This window comes from Vipera berus (genome assembly GCF_964194415.1).
Source record: "Vipera berus genome assembly, chromosome: 2".
NCBI lineage: Eukaryota > Metazoa > Chordata > Lepidosauria > Squamata > Viperidae > Vipera > Vipera berus.
Window position 1 is genome coordinate 215359228 of NC_138203.1, and position 18555 is coordinate 215377782.

Here is an 18555-nt window from a genome sequence, read left to right on the forward strand (position 1 = left end):
GTTTTATTTTAAAAATGAAAGTGTTCGCATGAGTGGAAGAATTAAAGTCATTTGTTAAACTATCATGTGTGTGTAATGGCCGATGGAACATCTGGAAACCTGCTAGGGATACATTAAGTGCCTGGTTTTGGTTGGTTTAAAATCTCTACTTCTCCTTCTTTTGAAAGGGTGATGGATCTCATGGAGTAGCTGGAAGCCCAAAGGTAACTACCGAGGAAGAAAATGAACCTGGGTTGCCTTCATCCAAAAAGATGCAGGGGGAACGAGGTGGAGGAGCTGCTCTCAAGGAGAATGTGTGTCAGGTAGGAGCCTCCAATATTTGTCCTAACATAGTCAGTGCGAAGGTGGCTTGAGAGAATTAGACAAACAGAAACATTTCACATTCCTGAATTCTTTATAGAGTGTTTGTATTGTAACTGCTTTTGTTCTCATTGCTCTTTTGCTCTGAAATGCACTTTTGCAAACAAGACTTATTTGTACTTGCAAACTGCCCAGAATTATGGGACTGGATAGATATAAATTTGAAGTCGTCATTATCATTACTGTCATCATGATCTTTTGTTCCTGAAATTCGCTTTGTTGCTTTCAGCTTCCCTTACAAGCTTGTTCCATTTGCATGTTAGGGTTACTAGGGTTACCTTCGCTGATCATCTCTTTGCTTATCCCTTCTGTTTCTCCTATATCTGTTACTTTTAATTCCTAGCTGAGTTAAAAGCTCCCTGTATATATTCATAATGATTTCTTAAGCTTCTTGCTCCCATTTTTTCTCTCTCATGGAATAGTGTGCACTCTCCTTGATCTAAGGATTTCTGTCAATGAGATCCATTTTACTGCTACTAAGTTGTTCATTACTGAGTACCTGCATATTCCTCTTGGTCTCAATACATGGCATCATGCTATTTTCTGGGATCTCTTCCCCCACTCATCCCACCTCAGTAGGTTTCAGTTTAAAGCTCTCCAGATGAGAGTTGCAAGGTGATTTCCAAACACTTTCTTCCCCATTCATTTGTGGGTCAGCTTACCAGAGTCCTTTACCTTGGAAATAGGTCTCATTATCTAAGTATCAAAATTGCTTCCATTCTACACTATCTGCATGACAGATTGCTCACTTCCAGTATTATTTTCTTTTCTTACTGGGCTATGCTCTACAACAGGAAGAAGTGGGGGGAAAAACCACTTGTTTCTTCATTTCCTTCACCCAATCTCTCCGTATTTCATAGCACCTTGTAGTGTCTTCAAGGCTGTGCCTGGTTGTGTCGCCTGCTCCTATGTAAATCGCTAGGAAGGGATGTTTTTCAGCAGGTGTACCAGTGGTCCTCAACATACAACCATAACGGAAACTGTCCATCACGGTCATATGTCATAAGGTGGTTCACACATTTTATAAAATGCAGTCATGTGACTGCAGGATGCTGCAAACTGCTGTAAATGTGAGCTGGTTGCTGGGCACCCAAAATATGGTCATGTGACCGTGGGTGAGGGGATGTGTCAACTTCAGAACTAGGTTGTAAGATCCCTTGGGAGGTCCCTCATAACTTTGAATGGTCACTAAGTGACTTGTCATAAGTCAAGGACTACCTGTAAAAAAAATTGGGGAATTGTTCCATTATTTTTGCTCTTTCAGTAAGCTTCTTCTGGGAGTCTTCTTAATGCTGCAGTCCCGTTGTGAATATTTCCTATGCCTGGTTTAAAAATTCTCCATCTTCCCTGATAACCCAAGTGGTAGGTAATTTGGCCTTCTCTTCCAGAGGAGCAGTCAGCTTACACTTAAAAGCATGTAGTTGTCTCAAAGGGGGGGGGGAAACCCCAAATATGACATATCCGCAGCAGGTCGTGAGAGCTCCTCCCTGTCTCTTATGTTCCAATAAGCAACAAACCATTTAAAAAGTTTGTTTCTGACTAACTGGCTTTCCTGTGTGTGTGTCCTATGAAGATGCTCTACCTATATACCAGCTAACAGAATTCCAGCTACACCTCAACATTACTCAGGAAACATTAAGCAAGCAAACACAGGAACACCCAGGAAGCAGCAGCAGCAATCAGTCACTAGTCTCTCCAGTTTTTCCGCTCTTCCAATTTTCCTTTCCCTCTTTTCTGCCTTTTTCCTCTTCTCTGTTGAATTCCCCTGCCTAATAGCTGTCTGCTCTTCCTATTCATTTGCTTAGTGACCTCTCTGGGAACTGGCTCCCTTACGTTTCAGTGTATAAAATGTTTTACTGGTAGATAGGAAATGCACGTAAACACATTTGTCAGGAAAAGGACATATAGGAATTAAGCTAAATTTCATCTTGTACAATGGACTTAAATTTAACTTTTGAACTAGTTTAAATTACTTACGTAATCTATATACTTAAGAAAATATATTGTTGAATATTTTTAAATGAAGTTTCAACTGGTGTTTTGTGTATTATTGTACATACAAAAAACAGCTTATGGTGACATACTGTTCATTTACATACAGATCTGTGAAAAGCCAGGTGAATTGTTGCTGTGTGAAGCTCAGTGCTGTGGTGCTTTCCACCTGCAGTGCCTCGGGCTCTCAGAAATGCCGAAGGGCAAGTTTATCTGCACTGAGTGTTCCACAGGTACAGTACTGGGTGGATGGAAAGAACTTACTATCAAGTGATGCTGTCTGTCAGCCTTCAAAAAGGGGCTGGACTAATTAATGGAAAGCATGGGGAACAATGTCTATTAGCCTTGATGACAGTGTGACTGCCTCTGAAGGACATTTGCTGGAGGCTAGTGAGCTTCCTTGTAAAGTTGGCTGGCCACTGTGAGAATAGACTGCTGGACGAGATAGTCCAGGGGTCTAATCCAGCAGGGCATTGCTTGGGTTCTTATATTCTTAGGTAACCATTTGAACTTGTTGCAAACAGGTGGTTTTCCTATGGGGAACAGATGGCCTTGTGGTCGTCAGCTGATCTAGACTAGAACATAATTGAGCTCTTTTGAGAACTTCTCTCTGGATAACTACTTAATTATAAACCTTTGGTTGTTGTTGCTTCTGTATTTGAATGACCCATCTCTTGTTCTTGATTTCTCTTAGGAGTTCACACGTGTTTTGTGTGCAAGAATAGTGGGGAGAATGCAAAGCGTTGCTTGCTTCCTCTGTGTGGCAAATACTACCATGAAGAATGTATACAGAAGTACCCTCCTACAGTCATGCAGAACAAGGGCTTTCGCTGCTCACTGCATATCTGTATGACATGTCATGCTGCTAACCCAGCTAATATTTCTGCATCTAAAGGTACATCAAGTTTTATGTACAGGGGACTTCTTTATGTAGTCAATTCAGCAATGTCAAAATTTGGAGCAAGATGTGGGTTTTATTTGCAGACATTTAAAGAGTCAATAGACTTTTTTTAAAATTGAAATTTGAGTTGTATTATTATTTCCCAGACATACTAATTTTTAGACCTGCAATTCAATATATTTCTTTTTAGGTCGCTTGGTGCGTTGTGTGCGGTGCCCTGTCGCATACCATCCAAACGATTTCTGCCTTGCTGCTGGGACAGTGATTCTTGCTTCCAACAGCATGATCTGCCCCAATCATTTTACCCCTCGAAGGGGCTGTAGAAACCATGAGCATGTAAACGTCAGCTGGTGCTTTGTTTGCTCAGAAGGTAATGCCCTGTTTGTTGGATGTGAAGTTTTTGTATAATATTTTAATTATATATATTTGTTGTTGTATTGGAAGACATCTCTGAAGATAGGAGAGGGAATTTGTGGTGGGTGTATCAGAAAAATAAAGCAAAAATATCCCCATGCAAAGTCTAATAAAACTAAATCTTAACAGAAGATGTTAAGATGAGTTAGGACTTGATTGATCAGAAGCTGCATTTATATATCTCTTAATTTTTACTCTGCATTTTTTCCTGAAAAATATAGGGATGATTCCTCCCTGACTCCTTTATCATCTTGTGAACTATTTGTGGTTTACAGTAAGATGAAAGATGCTGGCCAGTCTAAAAGCAATCCCAATCCTGCAAGGGCATTTCTGCACATATAGTTGTTACAGCATTAAATACCTGCATATTACATTGGCTTTAAGGACTCTAATTATAAATCTATTGATGATGGTTACTTGGTTCTGATGACTATGATAACCCACCTTTTGTCCTTATAGGTGGCAGCCTTTTATGCTGTGAGTCATGCCCTGCTGCGTTCCATCGGGAGTGTCTGAGCATTGACATGCCAGAGGGGAGCTGGTACTGTAACGACTGCAAGGCTGGCAAGAAGCCACACTATAAGGAAGTGGTCTGGGTGAAAGTGGGGCGTTACAGGTGAGTGAAAGAAGCAATTCATGTTACACCTAAATTACTGATCTTGTTTCAGATGTAATCTGAGTCTGTCCATTAGAACAGCGGTCCTTAACCTTTTGGGCAACGGACTGGTTCCATGGAGAAAGGTTTTTCTGCGGACTGGAGGGGGTGTGGTTTCGTTGTGCTGCCTGCATCCCGCGAATGGGGCTTTGCTTGTTTGTCCAGACCTGTTGTTGGGGATCCCTGCACTAGAAGAAGAACTCACCATCTTTATATTAATGACTATTAAGCTATCTTAACACACCTGTGTGTTTTAGCCTCTGTTTTTGCAATTGAGGCTTTCACACTGTGAAGAGAACGTGTAAAGCATCTGGTCTTGTCCTACTGGATTGGGACTGAGTTAGCGTATCTGAGAGTAGAAGTTGCAGTAGACCCATCTATTCATTACTTTACCTTGTGTTCTTTATCATCAGGTGGTGGCCGGCTGAGATTTGCCACCCTAAGACCATTCCTATCAACATTCAGAAGATGAAACATGTCATTGGTGAATTCCCTGTTCTTTTTTTCGGATCAAACGATTACCTTTGGACTCACCAGGCTCGAGTGTTTCCTTATATGGAAGGAGACGTGAGCAGCAAGGATAAGATGGCAAAGGGAGCGGATGGCATTTATAAGAAGGGTAACTTACTTTAATTCAATCTAAGAAAGTGCTTAAATATCACAAAATCAAAAAGTATTTGGCCTATACTTCTGTGTTATATGATATATCATTTTACTATTTGTAGTCTCAGAGCAAAGGTAAGCTAAAATATTGACAATCTGATATTTGCACTTTTATCCCAGTTAATGAATCTGTCTGTAGATTACCTATAAAATGTGTCAATTTTATGCAGGAGTTCATGTTATTTTTTAAAATTTATTTTGTTGAAATGAAGCCACCATAATAGTATATAGATATGCATCTCCCTCCTGAAGGCTTGTAATTGACTTCGGTCTCTAGCCACTGACCATACAAAACAAACTTTACATCTTCGTTCAGCCTAATTTCCTCCTTGGTTCAGACAGAGCATTTGATCTACGTATCTCATTGCTGATGCTGGAAAGATGAATTTGAGTTGAAGCTTTTCATAGTTTAGGGTATGTCCTCCTTTTTATTTTTAGGGCCTATTGCACGTTTATTCACATATGGTTCTTCGTACAAAAATCTTGAGAAATGATCCAGATTGCCAGAAAGGTATATAAAAGTGTCTGTTCAAATGTAATTAAAAAAAGCAATTCTCAACTTAGCTTTACAGGAGGCTGCTGTAAGATTTGAAGAATTAAAGGCACAGAAAGAACTGCGTCAGCTACAAGAAGACAAAAAGAATGATAAGAAGCCTCCACCATACAAACATATTAAGGTGAGAATGCACAACATAAGAGATCTGATAATACCTTAAACATAATTGAGTGGTTAATGAGATTGATTGTATGTGACTTTTGCAAGCCTTAATTGTATATTAAGTTTTAGTTTTAATCAAGAATTGCTGTCAACTAGTACATATATTTCTTGCTTAAATTTCTATGTTTCTTAATATCCAACTGCCCTATGGAAAGTCAATACTGGATATAAATTTAAGGAAGGAAGAAAATCCTTGCAGTCTTTGCTATTGTACCCTATTGTATCCTAACACTGTTAAATGAACCATACAAGTAGATTCCAAAACTTTTTGTCCCATTCCATCCTATGCAAATTAGCTCAGCTACACTGAGTTGAACATGGTGCTAATTTGCAATAAATCTGTATAAGGGAGTCTCTCTCCTCTCTCTCTCTCATATATATACGGACAGGATACTCCATTACAAGAGCAATCACCCTATGACTCACAAAGTTAGCTGTATTAGAACCCTTTTTAAGCGAGTGGATACGCACTGCAGCATGTATAAGGCGAAAAAGGAGGAAACGTGCCATCTTTACCATGTTTGCAGAAGCAATGGATATCCACTGAATTTCATCAGGCAATATAGCAAACCATGTGAACCTGTCCAAAACCAGCATGAAAACACCCCGATGGCATGGATAACACTGCCTTACATTCATGGTGTATCCGAAGCCACGGCGCGCATACTGGCCCCCTATAAAGTCAGTGTTGCCCACAAACCTGACCAGACCTTGTGTGCTCATGTCATGCGCCCAAAAGATCCGCTCCCCAATGAAGAGAAGTCCTCAGTCATGTATAAGATGGCATGTGAGAACTGGCACTATAATTATATTGGGGAGACTGCAAAATGGCTGAGGGCCAGGATACATGAACTTGCAATCAAAAGACGGGAACAACATTCACAGGTGTGGGACCACATGGCCACATACAACCACACCTTCGATCTGGCAGGGATTGAGGCGATCGCCCGTGACAACACCAAGGGTGGACGATTGTATAAAGAAGCCTGGTATTCGGACCACTTCTCAATCGTCATATAGAACTCCCCCCTGCATACCAAGCCCTTAGGAGTTGGGAAAAGGAACGGCGCGGACAACGTAAACGCAGATGACACAAACACTTACAGGGCATTCTGCCAAACCAGGATCAGGATTGCATAGCTACACCAACGACCCCACACCACAGAACGTGAGAAAGGGGAAGAGCAACTACCAAGATCTTTCGGTATAACACATGCAATGACAAGAGCAATAGCTATGACTGATAGAACGATAGCGATCCCCCTCGGACAGCAAACACTCAGAGACAATCGCAGCCTACAAGAACGAGTGCGAGGCGGCTTGAGAAAATACGGCCAATAGAAACGAACAGACCGGTGACGAGTTCCATGAGTGGGGCGCAAAAACGCCAATGATATAAATGTAGTTTCACCGCTCCAATGATTTTATCCTGACAATGTTGGCAGTTGGTCAACAAAAGCTCAATTTTATTAAAAACTGCTTTAGTTGTTTTTTTATCTTGTCCCAGTGTTTGAATTTCTTGCTTCAATTTCAATATGCCTGGGATTTGTATTTTTAACTTAATTAAGGAATACACACACACACACACACACACACTGCTCAAAAAAATAAAGGGAACACTTAAACAACACAATGTACTGTATTTAATAGTAGGATGTCTTATCTTGTGTTCTCTTTATTTTTTTTATATATATATATTTATTTATTTTATTTTATTAAATTTATATACCGCCCTATTCCCGTAGGACTCAGGGCGGATTACAGGGAGAGTTATAAACAAACATACAAAAGTTAAAATCAGATTAAAATTAATTAAATCAAGTCCCCAATTTAAACTAAAACCCAATAAAATTAAAACCCCTCACCCTGGGCCAGACACACACACACACAGACAGACAGACAGACACATTATATATGTGTGTGTGTGTGTGTGTAAATTTTAGATTACACAAATATGAGCTGTCACTGTTGTGACTACTGCCTGTCGATGGCCTTCGGTTAGGCCGAAACAGGAAATAAAGATTTGTCCCATGTTTGAGGCCTAGCAAGGTAATCTAAATAGTTAACAAGCATTTAACATATATATAGGTCAGCAGGTTGGCGGGTCGAATCCCGAGTGCCGCATAACAGAGTGAGCGCCTGTTACTGGTCCCAGCTTCTGCCAACCTAGCAGTTCGAAAGAACGTAAAAAATTTACACAAATATGAGCTGTCACCGGTGTGACTACTGCCTGTCGATGGCCTTCAGGATAGGCTGAGATAAAGATTTGTCCCATGTTTGGGGCCTAGCAAGGTAATCTAATAGTTAACAAGCATTTGTCATATATCTCCCCTTGCTTCTCTGCTAACAAAGCGAGAGAGATCCTGTGGCCTAGAGGTGAAAACAACTGCCTAATGTGTAATCAGCCCAGGTTCGAATCTCGGAAGGGTATGGCTGACTGATGAAAACTAATAAGTTTGAAATGCATATCAGTCTCCCTTAATTCTTTGATAGCAATTTAAAAAAAAATTTACACAAATATGAGCTGTCACCGGTGTGACTACTGCCTGTCAACGGCCTTCAGGATAGGCTGACACAGGAGATAAAGATTTGTCCCATGTTTGGGGCCTAGCAAGGTAATCTAATAGTTAACAAGCATTTGTCATATATCTCCCCTTGCTTCTCTGCTAACAAAGCGAGAGAGATCCTGTGGCCTAGAGGTGAAAACAACTGCCTAATGTGTAATCAGCCCAGGTTCGAATCTCGGAAGGGTATGGCTGACTGATGAAAACTAATAAGTTTGAAATGCATATCAGTCTCCCTTAATTCTTTGTTAGCAATTTAAAAAATTTACACAAATATGAGCTGTCACCGGTGTGACTACTGCCTGTCGATGGCCTTCAGGATAGGCTGACACAGGAGATAAAGATTTGTCCCATGTTTGGGGCCTAGCAAGGTAATCTAATAGTTAACAAGCATTTGCCATATATATATGTATATGTGTGTGTGTGTGTGTGTGTGTGTGTGTGTGTGTATCAAAAAAGTAAAGGGAACACAAGATAAGACATCCTACTATTAAATACAGTACATTGTGTTGTTTAAGTGTTCCCTTTATTTTTTTGAGCAGAGTGTATGTGTGTGTATGTGTATCACACAAAATACCCTCTGCAGCTGTAAACATTTTTTTAGTAACATTGTTTCCTCATCATTTGTGCTGCCCAAAATTATCTTTCAGTCAATTTCAGCGTACTGCCAGACAGTGCATCTGCGTGCTGTTTTCAAAATGTACACTTCCTAAGACAATGGATTTACTTGGAATTGTCCATTTCTGCTTGTAGGTAAACAGGCCTGTGGGCAAAGTGCAGATCTTCACAGCAGATTTGTCTGAAATACCACGTTGCAACTGCAAGCCTGCCGATGAAAACCCCTGTGGCTTGGATTCAGAGTGTCTTAATCGCATGCTGCTCTATGAATGTCACCCTGCGGTTTGTCAAGCTGGAGAACGCTGCCAAAACCAGTGTTTCACCAAGAGACAGTATCCAGAAGTAGAAATCTTTCGTACTTTAGCACGTGGCTGGGGTTTGCAAGCTAAGAGAGACATTAAAAAGGTACTTTTGCTTTTTTAAATTTTCATTATAGTCACCACATATCTAAAAACTGTCATGGTACCTTTTCTAGCTATATAGTGGTTAGATTATGCAACAATGGAATCTTAAATTACATCCCTCAAAATCAGTGTATGTCAACAATTCCAGAAATTGCTTATACTGATTGCCTTTCCATGTCAATTATTTCTTTTTTCCAGTGTCAATTATTTGCCATGCAAATTCTGATTTAAAAGACACAAATTTTTCTATGGCAGCTCACTGCTTTTGATACCCATGTTGTTACATTAAAGTACTACTGAATATTCATAATATTCTTAAACAGTGCTATAAATAACATGATCCTAAATTATTGCATTAGGAAATAACTGAGCAAAATTGTTCAGTATTTTGTTCAGTATTGTTCAGTATTTGCCAGTTTTAGTGTAACAGTTGCTACAGATGCTTCAATAGTCAGGTTTTTGTAAGTGTTTACAGTAGCCTTGGAAAGAAGTGGGACACTGTAGTCTTTAACCCCATGTGGGCTTCTTAGAGTTTGGATGGAATATAAATATATGAATATATAATCTTCAGGTAGCCCAATTCCAAATTGTAAGAGCTCTAAAGTTCAAAAGCAGGGTTTTTTATTGATTATATAAGTAAGTTGGTTATACTTCACTTATGTTGGTTAACTATGTGACAAATATATAAGCTACTTGGGACTCTCTAGCAGCTTCATGTTGTTGTTAGTTGCGAAGTCGTGTCTGACCCATCGCGACCCTATGGACAATGTTCCTCCAGGTCTTCCTGTCCTCTACCATCTTCTGGAGTCCATTTAAGCTCACGCCTACTGCTTCAACGACTCCATCCAGCCACCTCATTCTCTGTCGTCCCCTTCTTCTATTGCCCTCAATCTTTCCCAGCATTAGGCTCTTCTCCAGTGAGTCCTTCCTTCTCATTAGGTGGCCAAAGTATTTGAGTTTTAGCTTCAGGATCTGGCCTTCTAAAGAGCAGTCAGGGTTGATCTCCTCTAGGACTGACCGGTTTGATCGCCTTGCAGTCCAAGGAACTCGCAGGAGTCTTCTCCAGCACCATAGTTCAAAGGCTTCAATTCTTTGGCGCTCAGCCTTTCTTATGGTCCAGCTTTCACTGCCATACATTGCAACTGGGAAGACCATAGCCTTGACTATACGCACTTTTGTTGACAGGGTGATGTCTCTGCTTTTTAGTGTGCTGTCTAGATTTGTCATGGCTTTCCTCCCGAGGAGCAAGCGTCTTTTAATTTCTTGGCTACAGTCCCCATCTGCAGTGATCTTGGAGCCCAGGAAAATAAAATCTGTCACTACCTCCATTTCTTCCCCATCTATTTGCCAGGAATTGAGAGGGCCAGATGGCATGATCTTGGTTTTCTTAATGTTTAGTTTCAACCCAAGTTTTGCACTCTCCTTCTTCACCCGCAACAAGAGGCTCTTTAGTTCTTCTTCACTTTCTGCCATTAGAGTGGTATCATCTGCATATCTTAGGTTGTTGATGTTTCTTCCAGCAATCTTAATTCCAACTTTTGATTCATCTAGCCCTGCCTTTCTCATGATGTGCTCTGCATATAAGTTAAATAGGCAGGGTGACAGTATACAGCCTTGCCGGACTCCTTTCCCAATTTTGAACCAATCAGTGGTTCCGTGTCCAGTTCTCACTGTTGCTTCTTGGCCCGCATATAGATTTCTCAAGAGACAAATAAGATGGTCTGGTATGCCCATCTCTTTAAGGACTTGCCAGAGTTTGTTATGAGCCACACAATCAAAGGCTTTAGCATAGTCAATGAAGCAGAAGTAGATGTTTTTCTGGAATTCTCTAGCTTTCTCCATGATCCAGCGTATGTTAGCAATTTGATCTCTAGTTCCTCTGCCTCTTCGAAATCCTGCCTGTACTTCTGGTAGTTCTCGATCCACATACTGCTGGAGTCTAGCTTGTAGAATTTTAAGCATAACTTTACTAGCATGAGAAATGAGTGCAATGGTGCGATAGTTTGAACATTCTTTGGCACTGCCTTTCTTTGGAATTGGAATGTAAACTGATCTTTTCCAATCCTGTGGCCACTGTTGAGTTTTCCAAATTTGCTGGCAAATTGAGTGTAGCACTTTTACTGCATCGTCTTTTAAGATTTTGAATAGCTCAGCTGGAATACTGTCACCTCCACTAGCTTTGTTGTTGCTCAGCTTTTCTAAGGCCCACTTCACTTCACATTCTAGGATGTCTGGCTCGAGGTCAGTGACCACCTCATTGTGATTATCAGGGACGTTAAGCTCATTCTTGTATAGTTCTTCTGTGTAATTCTGCCACCTCTTCTTAATCTCTTCTGCCTCTGTTAGGTCCCTGCCGTTTTGGTCCTTTATCATGCCCATTTTTGCATGAAACGTTCCTTTCATCTCTCCAATTTTCTTGAAAAGATCTCTGGTCCTCCCTATTCTATTGTTTTCTTCTATTTCTTTGCATTGTTCATTTAAGAAGGCATTCTTATCTCTTCTAGCTATTCTTTGGAATTCTGCATTTAATTGGGCATATCTTTCTTTTTCTCCCTTGCCTTTCGCTTCCCTCCTTTCCTCAGCTATTTGCAAAGCTTCCTCAGACATCCATTTTGCTTTCTTGCATTTCTTTTTCTTTGGGATAGTTTTGGTTGCTACCTCTTGTACAATGTTGCGAACCTCTGTCCATAGTTCTTCAGGCACTCTGTCTATCAGATCTAATTCCTTAAATCTATTTGTCACCTCTACTGTATATTCAACAGGGATATGATTTAATTCATACCTGACTGGCCTAGCGCTTTTCCCTACTTTCTTTAATTTAAGCCTAAACTTTGCAACAAGAAGCTCATGGTCTGAGCCACAGTCAACTCCTGGTCTTGTTTTTACTGACTGTATAGAGCTTCTCCATCTTTGGCTACAGAGCATATAGTCAATCTGATTTCTGTGTCGACCGTCTGGTGATGTCCATGTGTAAAGCCGTCTCTTGGGTTGTTGGAAAAGAGTGTTTGCTATGACCATCGTATTCTCTTGACAAAATTCTATCAGCCTGTGCCCTGCTTCATTTTGTACTCCAAGGCCAAACTTGCCTGTTATTCCAGTTATCTTTTGGCTTCCTACTTTAGCATTCCAATCCCCCATGATGATAAGGACATCATTTCTGGGTGTTAGTTCTATAAGGTGCTGTAGGGCTTCATAGAACCGGTCAATTTCATCCTCTTCAGCACCGGTGGTTGGGGCATAGACTTGGACTACTGTGATATTGAATGGTTTGCCTTGGATTCGAACTGAGATCATTCTGTCATTTTGAGGATTGTATCCCAATATTGCTTTTCCTATTTTTTTATTGACTATGAAGGCTACTCCATTTCTTCTGAGGGATTCTTGCCCGCAGTAGTATACCTGATGGTCATCTGAATTAAATTCACCCATTCCTGTCCATTTTAGTTCACTGATACCTAAGATGTCGATATTTAGTCTTGTCATCTCTTGTTTGACCACGTCCAGCTTTCCTTGATTCATGGATCTTACATTCCAGGTTCCTATGGAGAAAAAATCTTTACAGCATCGGACTTTCCTTTCACCACCAGACACATCCACAGCTGAGCGTCCTTTCGGCTTTGGCCCAGTCGCTTCATTCTTTCTGGCGCTACTAGTACTAGCCCTCTGCTCTTCCCCAGTAGCATATTGGACGCCTTCCGACCTGAGGGGCTCATCTTCCAGCGTCATATCGTTTTGCCTTTTGGTACTGTCCATAGGGTTTTCATGGCAAAGATACTGGAGTGGGTTGCCATTTCCTTCTCCAGTGGATCACGTTTTGTCAGAACTCTCTGCTATGACCTGTCCGTCTTGGGTGGCCCTGCACGGCATAGCTCATAGCTTCATTGAATTACGCAAGCCCCTTCGCCACGACAATGCAGTAATCCATGAAGGGGAGCAGCTTCATAGCTCCTGGATTTTGAAAAGCAACCATGTGTAGGCTTATTCTTATAGTAAGAGTAAAAACATTATTGAACATGAAACAGATCGGTGCCGTCTCAGAATATTTTCAAAAAAAATAACTTGGAATATTGACATTAATGAAGAACTTTTTATTTTCCTAGTTTTGTAATCAGAGCACTTACTTGTTCTTCCATTCCTGGGAATTTCAGGGTGAGTTTGTGAATGAGTATGTGGGAGAATTGATAGATGAAGAAGAATGTCGGGCCAGAATCCGCTATGCTCAAGAACATGATATCACCAACTTTTATATGCTGACTTTGGACAAGGTGGGTAAAAGCTTTTTTGTGTGCTGTACATTGAGTGACAGGTGGCTATATAAAAACAATTTTGTTTCAGCATTTGGAGTATTTAATAGAATGTTAGAAATCCTTTAAAAAACAAACGCTTCTTTAGATAGGTTTGGGTGCCCTGTGCTCTCTGAACTGTTCTATTTGTCCACCTATAAAGCTAGTCTCAGCTAAAAAAAAGATTAAAGCTATGTTTTTAATAAATGTTATTCCATTTGGTGATTTTAGGATCGAATAATTGATGCTGGACCAAAGGGCAATTATGCTCGATTCATGAATCACTGTTGCCAGCCAAATTGTGAGACACAGAAGTGGTCAGTGAATGGAGATACTCGTGTTGGGCTGTTTGCCCTTGTAAATATTAAAGCAGGTCAGTATTTTCTCATAAAAGCTTTCTTTGAAACATTTGGGGTGTCTTAAATGCTTAGCTTTTGCTGTCCATTGATGATTATAAAGCCCATTAGAAAGATATTAGTGTTTAGGAGATAAGATGTTCAGGAGGATAGTTTGGCCCTGAGTACATGGTCAGTCTGCTAGCCAGAACTGACTCATCCTGACTCCCATCTGCAATTTTTTTTTAATCCCATTTATATCCCGCCCTTCTCCGAAAACTCAGGGCGGCTTACAATCTAAAGCACAAATCAATGTGCTTAGCATTGATTCCCCTTTACTTTTTCTCTGTTCATCTGCCTGAAAGATGGCAGAGGACTGTTTGCTGCAGATGCGTGGTACTTCATTTCTTTTCTCTAAATAACCCACAGTGAAGGGGTTTTTTTTCTGCCTCATGCCTTCTTTTTCCCCTTCTCTGCTACTTTCTTGCATAGTGTTTGATGCCAGGGTTGTGGTTTTTGTTTTTTTTTGCTTGGTTGAAGAATTCCTGCTTGCCTTGTCAGCATTAGCAAGACTGCACTTCTCCAGGAGCCTATAGAGGTCTTGTAGCTGCTGAAAGAGTTCTGAAAGGAAGAAAAAAATGGTATAAAAGGAACAGTGAAGAAACACAGTTGCTTTATCTAGTGGGAGTAGGTTCTACAAAGGGTTAATCTCTAATAATTGCATTACTAACCCATGGATACTGCTCTGTGTGGCAGTCAGAAAAAAACACATTATTTATTTATTTATTTATTTATTTATTTATTTATTTATTTATTTATTTATTTATTTATTTATTTATTTATTTTAATTCCATTTATATCCCGCCCTTCTCCGAAGACTCAGGGCGGCTTACAAGCTTAGCAGTAGCCTTCATTCTATGTATATGCCTGCTTATTAGGGCTTTCACACACACCCCAAGCGGCATTATTACAAAGTCAGCTTAATTGCCCCCAACAATCTGGATCCTCATTATAGCTATACTTCAGAAACAGTACTGAGGTAGGTCAGTAGATCCTGCCTAACACAATAGAAATAGATTCCCCTCAGCACTTTTAATTTTTCTTCTGATTTTATTTATTTATTTATTGCATTATTGGTCGGCTATCTTACCCAGGGGTAACTCTGGATGGCTTACAATATGAAAAGATAAAGTTACATGAATAAAATACTCTAAAAATATAAAATAGCTATATATATTATAGCTATACTTCAGAAACAGTACTGAGGTAGGTCAGTAGATCCTGCCTAACACAATAGAAATAGATTCCCCTCAGCACTTTTAATTTTTCTTCTGATTTTATTTATTTATTTATTGCATTATTGGTCGGCTATCTTACCCAGGGGTAACTCTGGATGGCTTACAATATGAAAAGATAAAGTTACATGAATAAAATACTCTAAAAATATAAAATAGCTATATATATTATAGCTATACTTCAGAAACAGTACTGAGGTAGGTCAGTAGATCCTGCCTAACACAATAGAAATAGATTCCCCTCAGCACTTTTAATTTTTCTTCTGATTTTATTTATTTATTTATTGCATTATTGGTCGGCTATCTTACCCAGGGGTAACTCTGGATGGCTTACAATATGAAAAGATAAAATTACATGAATAAAATACTCTAAAAATATAAAATAGCTATATATATTATAGCTATACTTCAGAAACAGTACTGAGGTAGGTCAGTAGATCCTGCCTAACACAATAGAAATAGATTCCCCTCAGCACTTTTAATTTTTCTTCTGATTTTATTTATTTATTTATTGCATTATTGGTCGGCTATCTTACCCAGGGGTAACTCTGGATGGCTTACAATATGAAAAGATAAAATTACATGAATAAAATACTCTAAAAATATAAAACACAATAGCTAAAAGATGGGGAGGGAGGGAGCAGGATGACCAGGAGGGAAGAGGAATGTGATATTAATCTATCAAACAACCTCAACGTGAAGCCACTCCTTTAGAACCCAAACAAACTGTCAGAGCCAGGTCTTTAAGCTCGTGTGGAAGGTCAGGAGGGTTGGAACTGATCTCACTCCCGGGGGCAAGGCAGAGAAGGCTCTTCTCCTGAACCTTGCCAGCCAGATCACCGTGGCCAGTGGGGCCGATAACATGCCTCCTCTGCCGGCGTGGGTGGGGCGGGCCAATCCCAGTGGGATGAGATGATCCCTCAAGTAATCTGGACCCGTGTCATGAAGGGCTTTAAAAGTGATTGCCAACACCTCAAATTGCACCCAGAAGCAAACTGGCAGCCCGCGGAGAAGTAGTGTTACATGTGCCACCTTTGGAGTCCCAAGAACTGCCTGTGCCATGGCACTGTGCACCACTGTAGCTTCCAAATGCTCTTCAATGGTAGCCCCATGTAGAGTGTGTTGCAATAGTCCAACTTGAGATGACTAGGGCTTGAATGACTGAACACAGAACTTCTGATCCAGGAGAGGCCGCAACTGACGCACAACTAAAAGTTGCACAAGCACTCTGGTTGACTTGGATCTTTTCATTCCTTTATTACATACTGAATCTCATGCACAAAACCCTGTATGTTATCATCTGGGTGGGTCTTAACTGATTTCTTTCATTACCAGGGACCGAGCTGACTTTTAACTACAACCTGGAATGTTTGGGGAATGGGAAAACAGTTTGCAAGTGTGGAGCACCAAACTGCAGTGGCTTCCTTGGAGTACGGCCAAAGGTATAGCAGTCTATCTTTGGATACTTTTCCTTAGATGCAGCTCTATTAACCTTAGATATACTGTGTGCGCAGAAATTGTTTATACTTTTGTAGTCCTCTACTATTTGTGTAATTAGCTCCTGCTGATAAAATAGTATCCCTGTTGTCTATACTGCATTTTAAAACAAGCTGAGAGTACAAATTAAAAAGAAAAAGAAGAAAAGCAGTGGTGGGATTCAGCCAGCTCACACCACTTTGGCAGAACTGGTAGCTAATTTTTTGTTGCCCAGGCCCAGAATGGACTTCCGGAAGCATCATCCACACAGAGAACCGGTTGTTCACATATTTGAATCCCACCACTGAAGAAAAGCAATTCTGCTCCAAGAGACTTCTGCTCCAAATCATTTGATTTTTCACATTCCTTTCCTTGAAGCAAAAGTCCATCAAATATTAGCTCTGAAGTATCTCATAAAAGAGCAAAGCAAATCTAGTTGCTGTCAAATCAATCATTTATGGTGATCTTACATTTATTTTAAATATATGATTAGTTCCATTATCACCAGATGAAGCCAACACTTTCTGTTTTCCTTGTAGGTGTACACCTACTAATGGACTATCCAGAATTAGTCATCTCATTATGCACCTTAGTTAAACAAGTTAAACAAAACTAGTTATACGAGAACAGGGATTTTTTTCTCCATCCTGATTTTTTTTCTCTCTTCAGAATCAGCCACCTGCTACAGAAGAGAAATCTAAGAAATGTAAGAGGAGGCACGGAAAGCGCAAGTCACAGACAGAAGTCATGAAAGAGAGGGAGGATGAATGTTTCAGTTGTGGAGATGGTGGGCAGATGGTTTCCTGTAAGAGACCAGGATGCCCCAAAGTCTACCACGCTGACTGCCTCAATCTGACTAGGCGGCCTGCAGGTCAGTAATGTAGTCTCATATTTGGTTACTGCAGAAAGTATTTCCAGGATGAAAATGGTAGCTCATATACCATGCATGCAGACAAAGGAACATATTGCTACATATTGGCAAAAAAAAATGTTCTTTAAAATAGGTTTAACATACTTTTCCTTTAAGGTGTTCTGTGATTTTTTTTTCAGAGAAACATCTTGTGTTAATGAATCGAAATTGAGGACAAAGTTAGAAAATGAAATTCTTTCCTTCATATATTAAGTGCAGTACTAATTTTAAAAAAAATCTTTTGGATGAATTGGAGTCAATTATCTCCCCTATACCTTTTTTTCTCATTAAAGTATTCCACTTTAACAAGCTTTTAAATACAGGCTGTTAAATGATGCAGTCACAACTCCTGTCTATCCAGTTTGATTCTCTTATAAATGGTTCCTAGAGTTTGAAGCAAACAATTTAAATGTTACCTGAATTTATCATTAGAGTGAACTAGAATAAAGAACAAAGGCAGATCAGAAGAATTGAGGAAAAGAGCCCAGGATAGCCAGACATATTATTTATTTATTATTTGGATTTATATACCGCCCCTCTCCCAAGGGACTCGGGGCGGTGTACAGGGCAATTAAACACTATAAACAACACATAATATACAAAAATTAAAATGAAATTAAGCCAATAGCCCTAAACAATAAAACAAATTCTAAAATTTAAAATTTTTAAAATTTAAGATCTAAAATCCCAGTCCCTCAGTCCAGGCTGGCAAGTTCAAATAGCCAAGTCTTCAGGTCACGGCAGAAGGAGCGAAGGTCCTTACAAGATGTTAAACAGCCACTAGTTGAAACCCACATGAGGTTATAGGTAAAGGTAAAGGTTCCCCCGCACATGTGTGCTAGTCGTTTCCGACTCTAGGGGCCGGTGCTCATCTCCGTTTCATAGCCGAAGAGCCAGCGCTTGTCCGAGGACATCTCCGTGGTCATGTGGCCGGCATGACTAGACGCCAAAGGCGCACGGAACGCTG

General features: G+C 40.1%; 1 protein-coding gene across 1 annotated transcript in view; it reads left to right on the top strand.

The window, feature by feature from the left end:
- Nucleotides 1-18555, top strand: part of NSD1 (nuclear receptor binding SET domain protein 1) — a 79216-nt gene that overhangs the window by 52280 nt on the left and 8381 nt on the right. The window contains exons 11-22 of the mRNA XM_081319994.1: nucleotides 168-302; nucleotides 2462-2585; nucleotides 3047-3247; nucleotides 3444-3623; nucleotides 4127-4283; nucleotides 4736-4941; nucleotides 5550-5662; nucleotides 9021-9290; nucleotides 13438-13554; nucleotides 13804-13945; nucleotides 16538-16644; nucleotides 17348-17549. Coding sequence (XP_081176120.1) covers nucleotides 168-302; nucleotides 2462-2585; nucleotides 3047-3247; nucleotides 3444-3623; nucleotides 4127-4283; nucleotides 4736-4941; nucleotides 5550-5662; nucleotides 9021-9290; nucleotides 13438-13554; nucleotides 13804-13945; nucleotides 16538-16644; nucleotides 17348-17549 — 1954 coding nt within the window. The remainder of the gene's footprint in view (nucleotides 1-167; nucleotides 303-2461; nucleotides 2586-3046; nucleotides 3248-3443; nucleotides 3624-4126; nucleotides 4284-4735; nucleotides 4942-5549; nucleotides 5663-9020; nucleotides 9291-13437; nucleotides 13555-13803; nucleotides 13946-16537; nucleotides 16645-17347; nucleotides 17550-18555) is intronic.